The sequence below is a fragment of the Sinocyclocheilus grahami genome, unplaced genomic scaffold (assembly GCF_001515645.1).
Source record: "Sinocyclocheilus grahami isolate Dianchi unplaced genomic scaffold, SAMN03320097.WGS_v1.1 scaffold59.1, whole genome shotgun sequence".
Taxonomy (NCBI): Eukaryota; Metazoa; Chordata; class Actinopteri; order Cypriniformes; family Cyprinidae; genus Sinocyclocheilus; species Sinocyclocheilus grahami.
The window spans coordinates 834952-851549 of record NW_015505238.1 but is presented as its reverse complement, the minus strand read 5'-3'; the positions used below and the strand labels follow the sequence as shown (position 1 = coordinate 851549).

General features: G+C 37.2%; 1 protein-coding gene across 1 annotated transcript in view; it reads right to left on the bottom strand.

Annotated features, from left to right (window-relative positions):
• The window catches only part of LOC107584376 (homeobox protein Mohawk-like), a 28815-nt gene extending 18684 nt beyond the window's left edge, over positions 1-10131 (bottom strand). The window contains exons 1-4 of the mRNA XM_016270963.1: positions 10042-10131; positions 9095-9385; positions 6579-6738; positions 5195-5348 (exon numbers count right to left, since the gene is read on the bottom strand). Coding sequence (XP_016126449.1) covers positions 5195-5348; positions 6579-6738; positions 9095-9270 — 490 coding nt within the window. The 5' untranslated portion in view covers positions 9271-9385; positions 10042-10131. The remainder of the gene's footprint in view (positions 1-5194; positions 5349-6578; positions 6739-9094; positions 9386-10041) is intronic.
• Between the last annotated feature and the right edge of the window lie 6467 nt (positions 10132-16598).

Here is a 16598-nt window from a genome sequence, read left to right as displayed (position 1 = left end):
TGCTACAGAGGCTAAAGCATAGAAGAGCTGAACCTTTGAGCCTAGAATGGCATCATTTCAATGGCATCAAGTATGAAAATAAAATCAAATAATAAAATAATGTTCAAGATTTCAAGATTCAAATATATTTACAAAAGATTAAATACAGAAATGCAAAATATTAAATATAAATATTTAAAATATGCATGTGATAAAATGAACAAAATCAAGGCAAAACATACAAGCAAGCAAGCAAACAGACAAAAACAACAGATGGACAAGAATGGAACCTGTTCTACTGTTCAAAAGTTTGGTGCTTTGGTCATTTTATTCCATTTAAATTAATCAGAAGTGACAGTAAAGAAACGTATAATGTTACAAAAGATATGTTAAATGCTGTTCTTTTGAACTTTCTATTAATCAAAGAATTGTCAAATAAAATGTATCACGGTTTCCAAAAATATTAAGGAGCAACTAATTGAGCAGTAAATCAGCATATTTGAATGATTTGTGAAGAATCATGTGACATTGAAGACTGGAGTATAGGCTACTGAAAAGTTCACTTTGCCATCTCAGGAATAAATTACATTTTAGAACAGATTAAAACAGAAAACAATTATTTAAATTGTGATAACATTGTTTTTTAATTATTTGTATTATGGATCAAATAAATGAAAAAAAACTAACACTTGCTTCTCTAATCTTTTTGCATTCTATCTATTTGTTTTCTTTTTATTTATTATACAATTATAATTCTGACTTTCTGACTTCTGATTAACAAAAGCAAAAAAGTCCTCAAACACTAGCTTGCTCTATTCTTTATCTATTATATCTGTTTTCTTTTTATTTATTATATGATTTTTTTAAAAACCTTGCAACGTGTACTGCGTTAAGCTAACTGAGACTTGTTATAGCACTTGTATAACTTTGCTCTTTTGTTGATTTTGATTACTTCCATTGTCCTCATTTGTAAGTCGCTTTGGATAGAAGCGTCTGCTAAATGTTTAAATGTAAATGTAAATAAATGCAGCCTTGGCTTGGTGAGCATAAGAGATTTCTTTTAAATAATTAAAAAAATCTTACTGACCAAACTTTTGAATGGTAGTAAACAGGAAACAAATAGTTTTATTAGGATCAATGGATTGCTTTGACTATATAGATTTATCTACTCTCACACAGTAGCGGCTTTTGTTCTAGACTGAAGTGTAAATGCAACAATCGTATGATGTTCATTAATCATGGGCATGGTACAGAGTTGTCTGTTATTTTTGCCAAAATACTGAAAACCACAAGGACAAGAGATAAATAACTTTGGTAGAACTGCAAGTGATAAATCTTCTGATTTCATTCTGCTTTTTGGTAACAAAACCAATAAAAGTATTAACTTTCTCATCAACAGGAGAAAAAAAACTCTTCGGACATTCCAATGTCATATCTCATCCTTGGAGAGAGTGTGTTCAGTTGATCTTTCCGTTCCGTTGATCATTCTGTAAAAAACACCCAATCACTCATCTCTTATTATGTGCTCAGCCACCTGTAGTCCCAGCAGTGATTCATTAAACAACATAAATAAGAGACACTGACTTATTTTATTACTGGATGATTTGTGAGACATTGTTTGTTCATTCTTGAAAGAAAACTTTCAGGGGTATTACTATTGTATTGTAATACAACAGAATGGAATGTCCAAAATGTCAAGAAGTGACAGAAGTTAATACTTTTGTTGCAGAATAAAATTAGACCATTTATTACTTACAGTTCCACCATTGCTATTCATCTCTTGACTTGTCCTTGTGGTCTTCAGCACACATTTTGCCTTATCACATGTACGTCCTTAGTAAAATCTATATAATCACTGACTTAAACTTCAGCGGTTTCATTTATAACTAGGTGTGTTGATTCCTTGTTGGTTTTGATTTGCTCATTTAAGAAAGCCAAAATTACTTTTTAGATTTTTTTTCAGCGTATCAGAACCACATTGCTCACTCCACATTCTAAAAGTCAGCATTTTTTAAAGATTGTTTTAGTGCACCCGTATTGTATACTACCTTGACAACCATTCCATAATGTAGGAAACAAAGGTAAACACACTGGAGTTCACACAAACGCAGTATTTCCTAGGATACAGGGTTAGGATTGTGTGAGTGAATGCCTCCTAAGTGAGCTAGGATTTCACTGCAAAGCTCAATGTTGACTCAAATATGTGAAGAGTGTGTCTGAAGCTCAGATCTTCTGTTGCACATAATTACTGAGCTCAGACCTGATGAAACGTTTGTGCAACAAAGTGTTCCCTCTAAACAACTAGACATTTCATATGCATAGTAAACAACTTGTATGATGTTACATGATGTTCTAGTTGTATAATCACGGTTCACAATATGTGGGTGTATCTCACAGAAAACAGGTCACAGAATCAACCCCAACATCAGAAGAAATAAACATAAATTTTTTTTTACAGCTAAACAGTTCTCCCCTCATTTCTTTATACAAAGCAGTACAACATTGAATACTGAGGGTCAATGAGTTTAATTGTCATTTAAAATGTCAATTTTTTAAATGTTTTTATAGATTAATAATGTATTATTTACTCAACCATGAGAATATAATCTTTCTATGCTTTTCTCTATGTATGTTCTGATCAAGAGTTAATACAAAAATGTAGCGAAAGACATGTTTTCCTCTGGAAATGTTTCAAAAGTGAATTTTCTATAGATTTTTTTAAAGAAAAAAGGTTTAACGCATCAAAACTTTTACTGATATACCAACATAACTAGTTATCAACACACATTCAGTTGTGTTGACACAATCATTTTTCATTTGAAGTTCTGTGCATAAATTCTATGATTCTTATGAGTTTCGATTTGATAATGAGGGAATTTGAGGTCAAAGGTTAAGCTAGGCTGCTGACACAGTTTCTGTGCCATTTTTCAGTGTAAGAAAAAAATGAAGTTATTTGTAGGATGAGACAGATGTGTGAGAGGCACAGACTGGGCATTCCTCTTCTAACCACAGCGTGTGTTAGATTTAGATTTTTTTAAAGAAAAAAGGTTTAACGCATCAAAACTTTTACTGATATACCAACATAACTAGTTATCAACACACATTCAGTTGTGTTGACACAATCATTTTTCATTTGAAGTTCTGTGCATAAATTCTATGATTCTTATGAGTTTCGATTTGATAATGAGGGAATTTGAGGTCAAAGGTTAAGCTAGGCTGCTGACACAGTTTCTGTGCCATTTTTCAGTGTAAGAAAAAAATGAAGTTATTTGTAGGATGAGACAGATGTGTGAGAGGCACAGACTGGGCATTCCTCTTCTAACCACAGCGTGTGTGTCCTCATCCAAGACATCTAATCAAGGCACCAAATACAGAGTGTGTGTTTGGAGGTCACTGTTAAGCACAGGGGGATGATAAGTGTTCTGACTGAATGTCTCATTGTGTATGGATGCTTATGTTGAGCGATGCGGCCAACAAACATGCAGTCTGTCAGCCAGCCAGCAACATCCCTGTAGTTGAAACGCCTTAGCGTGTGAATTAGAGCGTGAAAGAGAGAAGGAAAAGAGAAAACTTTAGATAGTTAGTTAGGATGTTTTTGTGTTTGTGCATGTAAGCGCAAGATTGTGTGCGAGTGTTTGTGGTTGAGTCCTGACGCCCCGTTGTGGTGTGTTAATCACAGCGTGCATGACTGTCTGTAAGCCTACGCGTCTGTCCGGTTAACTTAAACACAGAGGAGGATGCACACATGAGCGCTGCACTCCACATACCCCAACCCTGATTTATGGCTCAGCTGCTATACGATGCTATAAAAATGTTTGGAGTGTTGCACTGATTGCGTTGTAATAAAACATCCGCGTTTAAGTGTCTGTTTCAGCTACATGCAGAATAAAACCCTGAACAGTTTCTTATAAATACAGCAACACTTCATACCACACAAATTTAGCACCAGGATAGGTGAATTTGTTTGTGCTTGTTTGTTTTAAAGAGCATTTTTACTTGCACTGTGTGTATATACTCAAGCAGTGATAAATAGTGTTTATTGCAATATCTGTGCAGGTACATGTCTGACTACGTATGCACCTTCTTAAAGGGATAGTTCATAAGTTTACTCACCCTCGTGTCTTTAGAAGGAGAACTATTAGGGGCATTGATCATTAATTACTAATCCAATTCCAAGGAAAAGGCAAGAAAAGGCAGAATAAAAACTGAATAAATCATATAGCATTACAGTTATTTATTTCTTGACTTGTCCTTGTTGTTTTCAGCACACCTTTTGTCTTGTAAACCTATATAATCATTGACTTAAACTCTCAAGTGCTGTTGAATAAAAAACTAACTTGAGAAAGAACATTGTAATGGTTTGTGTCCATACAATGAAACAGTATTGGACCCCATTGACTTTCATTGCATGGACCAAAAAACAACAACAACAGTTTTTACAAGATTTTTTTTGTGAAGTAAATCATGGCAGGATTCTAATTTTTGCGTGAACTATTCCTTTAGGTGTATGTGTGTGTGTGTGTGTGTGTGTGTGTTTCATCTTGGACCATAACAACCACAAACATAAAACATTCACCCCAATTTTCTTACTGGTGCTTGATCAATATGACCGATTGTTAAACTTTACATTGGTAAAATAGTTCACCCAAAAATGAAAATTATGCAATCATTTAATCACCCTCAATGACCTTAATCACCCTTTCTTCTGTGGAACACAAAGAAGATATTTTGAAGAATGGTGCAACTGTTGTTTGTTTTTGCCCATACAATGAAAAACGGTGAGGTCCAAACCAACATTAGACCCCAATGACTTTTATTATATGGACAAAAAACACAGACATATTTTAAAAGATCATCTTTGTTGTTCGATCGAAGAAAGAAAATCATATTGGGCTGGAATAACATGACGGTGCATAAATAATGACAGGAGTTTTATTTTTGGGTGAACTATCCCTTTAAGTGTGCATTTCATCACCACAAACATTGTGGCCAACCAATTAGTGGTTGATCAATATGAGTTTTTCAGTGACAGATTGTTAAACTTTACATTTAGTCCTCGACATCCTTGGTTTCAGCATCACAGTCAACCTTGGCACTTCTGTGAATGTGAGTGTGTGTTTTTGGTAAGTCTCCATAAGGGAACTGCAAGAATAATTAGGCTCAGTTGTTTTTATACGTGTGATTGTCTGTGTGCATGCATGAGCGAGTGTCGTACCATCAGAGCAGGAGTCATCGCTGCTGACGCTCAGTCTTTCCGCGTTGCCCTGGACATATTTGTTGTAGAGTTTGATCCTAAGGGCCCAACTCAAATCAGGCTGCCTAACTGTGTTCTTCAGCCGCCGTCGAGCATTGGCAAACCAGTTAGACACCTGAGAAAAGAGGGAGGGTGTTGGAATGGTACTGAGGAAAGAATGACCAATAAATAAAAGGAATTATGAATGGTCATAAAAGACACAAAAGATTGGTTTATTATTGATACAGTTTTTCTGTCTTCCATACATAGATGTGTGTGTTTGGACTAAAAGCTCAATATACTGCTTTATTTATGGGGAAACTATGAAAACTATTCAAAATAGCAGGCTGATGCCACACGCAGATATCCCAGGAACACTGTGAATGTAACATCACATTAAGTCTTCTTCAACTGAGACGATGACGACCTGGGTGCTTATTCTGGCCTCTGCCACTCTCACCTAATAATATTCCTTTTCTTCTGCCCAACGTCTGTCTTTTTGCAATAAAAACAATATTTAACTCAGCCTTCTCCATTTCACAGAGACCAGAGACCATTAGATGTTATACTAGGAAAACTTTTCATGCCCGATACACTTCAAGCCACTTATGACAGGCATTGTGCTTTAAAAATGTTATTCAAGCTCTGGGTTTCCTGACCTCTGCTTTATATAAAGTTCTCAAAGAGCAAAAGCCATATTTTTCACTTTAAGCTGGTCAACGGAGGCCAGTTTTTGAAGGAAGCATTGAGTATCATAGGACGTGGTAGCAAAGTACTAGCAATGAGAAAAGTTCAGGTGTATTCTAAAGTCTAGAGATGTTCAAGATGTGTTCAGTCACGTAAGATTATTTATTCACTGAAATTGAGCATAAGTTTTGGGTTTGTAAGTATTTTTTTCCCATATTGCAGTGCTGTCTGCTCACATTTTTTAACAAATGGGTCCTTTTCATGAATATTAGAACCAGATTAAATTTGTAGGGTCATCCAGAAAAGCATCTTCAGGCTGGGCCAATTCTTAACAAATTTAGAGAACATGTTTATGTCTTCATGTATATACAGAGACACAGACTGAGACAGATATGTACACACAAACTGACACTCAACACAGACTGGAAAACACATATGTGAAGAGTTAAACACAGGCCAGAATGTCTTTGAATTTTTATATATATTTATTGGTTAAACAATAAAAAAGAAAACCTTCACTAGAGTAAACCTGACTTGGTTGCAACTTGTGTTTGGAATGAACACCTGCATTTTCATCTCAGTGTAAAAGAAAACTGTCATTTTAATAATCCTTCTGTCAAGAACTAGTAGCTCTTGGTAGCACGTGTATGGAAAAGTTGTGGAAAAAGAACTTACTCACCTGCACAAGTGTCATTTGTGAGCCAAGCGCAAGAAGGATTTTCTCTGTTTTAGTGGGGTACGGATTGTCCCGGTGTTTGTAGAGCCACTGTTTCAAAGGCCTGGCCATGTCTTGCAGAGCTTGCCGTTTATGCCGTACCTTTCCTGGGTTCTGACGAGACCTGTGGAGAAAAACAAGCCGACATAAGCCACATAAATCTCATGACAATTACACAAGACTTCAGAATGGGCACTCATGTGGAGAAATTCCATAGGATTGATTTATTACATATTTTCCACAGTGAGAAAAGTCTTTTTAATTTTTTGGGCGCATTCTTGCTGCCTTCTGTTTTATTGCTAAGAAATGTTATTGATACAAAATATATTGTAAATATATTTAAGAATGAACAGAATAAATTAAATGTTTATTATTATTATTTAGATTATAAATATGAAATAACAACCACCTCCATCTAAATGTGACATTCAATGAGCAGACCAATGACCTCGAGGTAAACGTTTAGAACTTTTTGTTGAAAATTGAAATTAAAAATACAAGCAATGTTTAAAAGAAAACATCTAAAAATGTTATGTTCAATTTGAAGAGATTCTGTAAGGGTTAAATATTCTTACACGAAAGCCTAATTAACACTCATGCCCTGTAAAACCAGCATCATGCTATAATTAACTCTGAGGGTTTTTCATTCAAAATCAGTTCACAGTAGGGCTGCAAAAAACAATAACGGTGCACTGAAATAGCTCCATGTAATCCAGCATCTGCACAATGTACACACTATGTATTCCTCTAGGGACTGGAATCGTTTGAAAAAAAAGAAAAATAAATCTGCAGATTTGCACAACAAAATGTATACAAATTCTGACTCTCACTTTTATTCTCAATTCATGTTAAGTATCACACTTTTTAAAATAAAGGTTCTTTAATGGTTCCTCTCTCATCAGGAATCCAGTACAGGTTCTTCAGATGAACGCATTGGTTTCAGTAGGCGGTTCTCCAGAGAGAGAGAGAGAGAGAGAGAAAAAACGTTCTTTGTAAAACTTTAAAACGCTCTCCTGTAAGCATCGGCCCGTAAGTCAGATTTTCTTCTATTTGGAACCTTTATTTTCAAGAGAGAACAGAATCTGGTTATTTAAACCTGTAGATGTCAGTATGGCGCTGTTATATCACCTTGCTATCTTCCAAAAACCTGACTGCACATTTAACATATTTTCCCCAACGCTGCGAGGCTCATGTTCAGCAACTATTTTCCTTGTAACCCAGAACTATATTAACAACCTAAAGAAGTTTTTTTCCCTCCCTGTTCTCGATATCGGCGACACACACCTCTGTATTTATGTTAATAATTTTCATTAGCAGTGATATTCCCCTTGAGACGAGCAGCGCGGCTTTAATGTTATCCTATTGGCTCCGCTTACACGCGCACACGGACCTTCAGTAAGCGCGAGCCAGACGCACCCGCAGCCGCAGCGGAGGATGTTTGCACAGGTTTTTCCACAAGACATCACTTTTAGGTTCGGTGTTGCTGTGTATCGCAGTCGTATAATGAAGCACTGTGTTGTCTGCAAATAGAAAACAGGTTGGGGTAAACAGCTTGGGGGCGGTGAGGCTGAACGCGCTGGGTTCGGAGGGCAAATAAGGGATGACATGGTTTCTTCTTGCGCCCTCACTACAAAAATATTCGTGATTGACTGGACCACACATACAGTTGAAGGAACTGTTTATTTATTAGAAACAGGCCTGGACGTGTTTTAAATTTGCTACCGAACACGAATGACCTCATGTACCCCAACGACAAGCCCCTGCTAATTCAGCACCATCGACAGCGACTTAATTGAATTGTGAATATTAATTTCCTGCGATTCTCTTTTTGAAACCTCAACGTATCCTAGATAAGAAGGCGGCGAACAGGCTGTAAATTCAAACCATATGCGCTCTAACCACAACTGAGCGCAAATCTATGGAAAGAAAACACAAAGACTATGAAAAGTCAAACAGTTGGACGAGCCACTGCTTTTCACCGTTGGCTCTAAAACTGAACAACTTGATGTTTATCTTTAATAAGGTTCTCCGTGCTGTCACGCGGTTAAAAGCATTAACAGCGTTAAAATGACCACAGATGACTTAAACAGGCTATCATTATATTCTTTTTTCCCCTGTTAAGTATCTTACCAGAATAATTAGACTGATTATTCCGTCATGAAAAATAAACGATGTGCAAAGCAGTTATCATCCACTGTGAAAAAAACAACAACCTTAAAAACTTGCGGTGCTAATGTGACCGTCTGCAGTGATAAATACGGTCAAGTTTTAGACCATTTCGAATGAGTTTTCTGATGAAGAAAATCGAGTGAAATTGATGGAAACAAATATTTCACTTAATGAAACATGATGAAAATATTTTACAGTGCATCTGCTTCATTTCTGGGGTAGCCTATTGTTAATGGATTTCTTTAAAAGAAGGAAACGTGTCCACGAACCTGCAGTACATTTGACAAAAGACACTGAAGTTTGTGACATACCCGGATCTCCTGTGCCGGATAACTGAGTTGTCTTTGAGGACTGGGCTGCTGGCGAGCAGGTCCGGATGCTGTCCATCTATCACCTCTAAATAATTTCGACTGCTTCTTTCCACCTCATTCGCCTTCTCCTCGAATAAAACCTGGCTGCTTAACTTATTAAACACAATTGTGTTCATCTTTGGTAGGCTATATTAGTCCTTCTTTTCCCCCAGTGTCCGCTGAAAGCGCCCTGGCCGCCGCGGGGATGTCCTAGGTACCTACTCAACGGAGCCGCTGCGCCTTGTCAAAATCCTGTGAAACAGAAAAAGATGACATTTATGTTCACTATCATCGGTGAGTTCCCCCAGACATAGGCTACATCTCAGACAAACTTCATTTTCTGTAGGTCAAAACTGTTTTCATTTTAATGTAAAAACGCAAAAAGAAGATCACCTGATTCAAAACAAAACACTCGTGAGGAATATTTGACGGAACGGATGACTCTGATATGTTTGAAACAACTGTAGAGTTTATTTATGCAAACCTGCATAACATCAGAAGTATTCAGAATGAATGATGCCTGTTTGACACAAGGAGGTCTATAATCCTGCGTTGACCGGTCAGTAACACACACATACCCTAGGCTATTTCATAACAGAACGTGTGTCATTTTACATGTAGAAATATTCGTTAAATATAGGCTATATGTATATATATATATATATTATTACCGTACTTTTTATCTTTTTTACATCCCTATGGAGAGAGAACCCGATTTATGAGAGAACAAAAGTTAACATTTGGGGACCTTCAATGCAATCCACAGTGCGCGATGGAAATGAACCAAAAAAACTGTATGACATCCCTGTCATAGTTCAATGAATGTGAGGCGACACGACTCAGTGAAAACATTTAGAAGTCATAGGCTAACTGAAAACACTTGTAAAATATAGGGCGAATGAACCTACCTGAACGTAACCCCTTTTGCGTCTTTCTGTAAAATGTAATCCAGTTTCCAGTTTCCCATTCCCCTCTCACATGTTCTCCGCTCTAAGATCCTGTGCGCAAACCACACGAACCGCTTTCGCCTCCGTGCTTTATTCAAGCTCGCCCGGGAACATGAATACACGACTCGTCTCGTGTTTCCCAGCTAAGCTGCTCAGACGGCGAACATACAGTGATTGTTTTATGCCGGTTCCGCCGTCCTGCAGGGGGAGGCTACCGGGAGACATCCAGTGCAACAGTATTCTCTTGTGTGGGTTCACGTCTGGAACGCGTCCATCAGCCGCTGCATGAGAGCTGTATAAAGTTACTCAAATCAGCCAGAGCTGGTGTGATTAGACGCAGTTTATCAGAAGCAGCTTCACCTGAAGTCTGATGCGCAAAACAGTCACAATTTTGACGCGAGACAAATTCATAGATATATTGCAGTCGAGTGGAGAAATAAGATTTAGGCGTGGGGAGAAGAGACTAATAGATAATGTTCTGAAGCACGAATTTATAGAAGGGTGGTAACATATTTGTTTGTCTTTTGTCTGTAACTAAGTGTTATTTTGATATGTAATACTGTTCTGATTAAATATTTGCCAAATTAGCTTGTAAATCCACTATTTAGGCTACATAAAACAGGTAAATTAATGTCAAGTACATATATAAAATACGTTTTTGCTAAGGGCACATATAGGCCTATGTGCATCACTGATAATTGTCGTGCTCCAGTTCTAGATATCGTGATTATCGTTGAAATGCATGTTCTGACTATCTTAAAGTAATCTAATTTGTATTTCATATCAGACATCATATCAAATCCCATGCTATCGTTAAATATATTTGGTTTCATTCCCTGTAATAACGCGAGAACTTGCGGAAGTCTGGGTTCCTCTCGTTCACCAAAAACGCTTACCGCTCTAGGACAGAAAATCCCTCGAGACCTCATTTTTATTGTCTTAACATTTTGAGAGCGGAATCACTTCATTGAACAACCTAATTCTTTCCCAAACATGGTTACCGAGGTCTACAATTACTTCTATTCCAGTTCGCTTAAGAACCATCTATAAACCAATATATAAACCAATTAATTATATCAACGCCATGTGCGATGCTTTATCGGGAGACTAGCGTGCTGAGGAGACGCTGCTCGCGTGAGTTCCCTCGCGAGCATCGATGTGATTCTGGTACCCTCTCATTTTCCCAAATTACACGACTTACACGTCGCACTGAATGCCACTGACTGTGTCTTTCGGGTTTATCCAGGGTAGTGTTTGGAGGTGAAGTGACTAAACTCGGAGGCACATGTGCGCTCCTTACGCCCCGTATAATTGGCGCGTTCCTTTTATTTGGGTGTATTTTTACCTATTTAATGAACAAACACTCCCGGACATCAGCAGGGTGACTAACTTCCCTCGTGAATGCAGTTCATGGAGAGAAAAAGACAGTGCTGCTCGACCACTAAAACGATGTCTTTTCTCTTAATGTCTCTTGTCTACCAGGGGTTTACCACATGTGGGTGCCCACAGGTTTACTCTAACAGTGGCATCTCCAGGGTAACCACATGCCCCTGGGTAGGTAGTCACATCACTTTGTGGTGTACTTCATTTTGTGGGATGCCCATTGCTGTGGTGTAGTCAGAGGGAGAGCTAATGTGCGCTGTGAAGCCTTGCTGAAAGTGTAATGACCCTTAAATGCACCTCACCAGTAAACTGCCATGGTGCTTTGGGTGTCTGACAGACCAAGTGTCTTATTTAAGATCTAGTCAGGTCTTGTATGTTTCTACCACGTTGTCACAAAGCAGCTCCATGGGTCATCGGTGGGCAAGGACAAACCCGGAGAGAACCGAAGACCTGCTGATGGGTATCACTAAATACCTATAATTTGACTAAACTATTAAAAATAAAGGTTCTTCATTGACATTTATGGTTCTATGAACACCCTTTAACATTGCACAAAAATTGTATTTATAGAAAATAGCTTCTGGATAAAAATGTTGAAAAAAATGGTTCTTTTAAGAACTGTTCATAAGGTTCCCAAAACTGTTCTTCTACGGCATCACTGTGAAAACCTCCTTTTGGAACCTTTATTTTCAAGTTAAAGACACAGGTTGGCTTGGAAAGAGAAAATCTGACAGAAAATCTTTTACTGAACCCGTGAGCAATGAACCCAAGTGTTGTTCATTACTATTTTATTTCCTCTTCTGCTGGGGCAACATACTTGTGTTTTATTCGCAGAGTTGCCGCAACAGCATCTGCATAAAAAAACAATTAAGCGTTTATGAAGAACTAACCCAAACCCCACGTTCAGCACACAAGTTTGATGACAAACCAAGATGTTTTATTCAACTAAATGCCACACCGCTGGAGCTTTCAGGATGTGTTAGGGCTAGATGAGATCCAACCATGTTTCTCACAGTTTCCAACATGGCGAACCAAAGAGTAATGGAACTGGGCTAAATTAAACGCAGGTAGTTCTTTTGCCGTAGTTGTAATTTTCTGAAATTAACTCGATGTCAACATGTTCTCTCATTAAAATCTCAAATCCCTTTTGTGGTACAGTTAATACAGTCTGTCCCTCATTTAAACCAACATTTTCACACTGGCCTTGAGTTGAGCAGCCACTGAAGGTTGTGCTGTTGGGGCCACTTAAAGAAAGCCACAGACAAGATTTGTTAAAATCATTGGGCCTTGTGGAAAATATAAACTGTTCAACAATTACACCCATTAGAGATTGTTAAAAGTGATTCAATCTGTGTTTTTCAAATTACCTTAAACATTTAGAGCACAAGTCAAAGTATGTACACTCACAGCAGTCTTTCCACACATACTTAAGGCCATTACGGTGTCCAGTCTGAATGGCATTAGTGTCTTTCATGCTGGCAAACACAATGTCTTGAAGAATAATTGTGTGTTGAGCTGTTGGTTCATTTTTTCCCACCTCGCCTTTCTTCCTTAAGCAGCGTTTTACTTTTAAAGACGGTTTCCTAAAATACATCAATGCCTGTGAAGTATGCGTGTCGTGTTTTGTTTAGTAATCTACTGGGTCGCCTGGCTCTGTGTTTTGGCACGCTGTTATCTTTTCAGGTTGCACTGTTTTCAGAGGTAATACTGTTCCTTTTTTGAAGTGGCTGCTTATTCGTGCGGTTGGTGTATTGAGGTTGGACGCTTCGTGACCTCATATTAAGAATCCTGTGTGCACGCTGACAGCGCAGGGTTTATTTTTGATTTCAGAAGAACAAAAGAACTTCAATATAACAATACATGGAGCACATTTAGACATGCTGCCATTATGTGATTTACAGATAGCATTATAAGCAACTAGCAGCAGTACATCAAATACGTAAAAACCATAAAAGTTTGTGGCACATAAGGATGATTGGCAGCAGTTTGACATATCTGGTCCGATCAGTTACCACCACCTTCTCCTGCTGTGTAAAAATCCAAAGCAAAAAGCTCCCATTACACAGTCTCAAACTCACTATACGAGCAGAAAAAAATCTGATAATCATCAGCAGTTGGCCTGCCGCTGTACTCCCTCTGTCTGTCTTTTTCCATCTCGGTCTCAACCTCCTCTCTCTTTCTCTCACCCATGTTGGGTGCTGAGAGCTTGATGAACACATCCTGATGAAAATTCAAGGATAATATCATTCTTGGTCCAGAGCCACAAGCCTCCCTGGCAGTTTTAGAACCCAGAAAGGTCTGTGCTGCTCAAGACTTTCTATTATATGTGTTTGATGTGTGTGTGGGAGGTAGGTAATGTATAATTAGTAGGCTATATACACTTATATCAGGTTACTATCATATTGTCATATCAGACTCAATAACTGGCATCATTTTTCTTATAATATAATATAATATATTCTGCAAGTTGCATTGTTACAGCAGTAAGGTAAGTTACATAGGTAACTGTCTTTATGAATGAGTCATTGAATTGTTCACTTGAATGATTTGTTTAAAACATTTTTTTTAAAGAATGTGAAAATATTTACATGTGCCAAATACAGAATCATTTAGACAAACATTTATACTGATTGAACATTACAAGTCCAAATTGTTTAAAACATTTTGAGTAGGTACTTCTTTTGAATGTTATATTTCGTATGTTACAAAAGGTATGTTGTATATAACATTAGTATGAATTTAATTCAAATGTACTACATTTGCAGGGGTGCACACAAGGGGTACACAGGTGCACATGCATGACCTGGTGCGCTCAATGCGACATGGTTGACAGCTGTTAATGCACAATTACCACTGGCAAACTGCAATGTATAAGATTTCTATTCAAACTGAAAGCAAAAATCTAGGCTACCCGCTGGCATTTTCAAAGCACAATGCAAAACTGTGACATGTCATTCACTGATGCTCTTCAATCGTCAGTGCCGGCAACCTGCCAATATAAAAGCTTGCGGATTTTAAGCTTGAAAATTAAAAAAAAAAAAAAAGTAAATGTTAGCATTTTATTTTTAAGTTTATTATAAAATAATTATATTTGTATTTAATACTCCCTTTTTATTTTAAAATATAATAGTATTATCACACTTTATTATTTTATTTTATAAAAAAAAAAACTAAAAGTGCAACAATATTATCACTATTATTAATTTATTTTTTATAGTTATATTTAATGGGTCACACTATGTGCAGTGTGAGGACCAAACCAAATCTCCAGGTGCTCTTATGAGAACCAGGCCGAAAAACTTATGTGCACCCCTGTGTCATGCGACCTACAGCATCAGTCATTTCACTTTACTGCTGTTCACAAATCTTCTCCCATGGCCTCACGTGTCCATTTTCGGCACACTTCAGAATCCCACCAAATATTTCTAAATACAGTGAATTTGGACATAGTACTCTTTTCACATTGTTTTTTGTCTACTATATAGTAGGGAAGTATGCATATTTGGGTGCAGCTAATGTCTTTATGAATAAGTAATTGAATCATTCAGTTTGGGCGAATGCAGACATGATTAATATTCGTAAGCCCAACAGTCTCCTTGGCATTAGCAAGACAGACAAGCAATTGACCCTTCGCAGGGAGCTTGATTGACAGGCGATCTGACCAATAATAATGACGAATCCACCATTTTATCCGACAAGCAAATCAGACAGGAGAGTAGATAAACTTCGGTTAACTTAAACTTGAAAACTAGTGTGTACTGAAATCTTTCCGCGGTTGAAACAATGTCGGCACGTTGTCAGCGTCATCTTTGCTCCACAATGTATTTTTATGGAGATAGAATTGTTGCTTAATTCCAAATAAATAGATTAAGATCTATAAATAAATGTGAAGAGATTAACAAACATTAAACATATTGACAAATACATAGAATTAGATCCACAAATTAATCTTAAAGTTTCACAAACATGAATTAAATTCACAAATAAATAAAATGAGATTTGCAAATAAAAAAAAATTTCACAAATATATATTTATGTCACAACCACAACTTTGCCTGGCATTTATTTGTGAATCGCGTCCTGTGCATTTGTAGATAGCTGCACGCATTTGTGAATCGCGTCCTGTGCATTTGCGAATTGTGAAACATTTCTTGCGACAAGACGTGCTGACAATCCACAAATACGTGGACTCCACCCACCGTCTACTCAAGCCAATCACGTTTTGCTTTACAATCAGGGCGGTCTCGTCCTGAGATAACTTCATTCATCTGCATTGGCTCAAATAGGTCATAGCGATTCACAAATAAATGCCAGGCAAAGTTGTGGTTGTGACATAAATATATATTTATATGGGGAAGTCGAGGCCTAATGGTTAGAGAGTCAGGACTCGTAACCCAAAGGTTGCGGGTTCGAGTCTCGTACCGGCAGGGATTGTAGGTGGGGGGAGTGAATGTACAGCACTCTCTCCCACCTTCAATACCATGACTGAGGTGCCCTTGAGCAAGGGTGAATTTAATTCATGTTTGTGAAACTTTAAGATTTATTTGTGGATCTCATTCTATTTATTTGTGGATCATAATCTATTTATTTGGAATTAAGCAACAATTCTATCTCCATATATTTTTCACTGCATGAGAACATGATGTGTAGGATGAAAGCGGCATGGCTTGTTGGATGTAGCAACAGTAACGAAGGGGGAGGGTCTTTGCAAAGGGTCAATTGAAATACATCAGAATTTAGAAATTACCTTTTTTTAAATTATTTTATTCCATAGACTGCCACTTTAAAACTGCCATTTTCTGCACCAGATAGGCTCCGCCCACAAAAATCGTCTTCACTGTTCATCACATATACATATATATATATATATATATATATATATATATATATACACATATATACACACACAGTGGGAAAAAAAAATAACCTATGATGAAAATTACAGGCCTCTCTCATCTTTTTAAGTTGGAGAACTTGCACAATTGGTGGCTGACTAAATACTTTTTTTCCCCACTGTATATACACACGTATATATATATACACACGTATATATATATACACGTATATATATACACGTGTGTATGTATATATATATATATATATATATATATATATATATATACATATACACATAC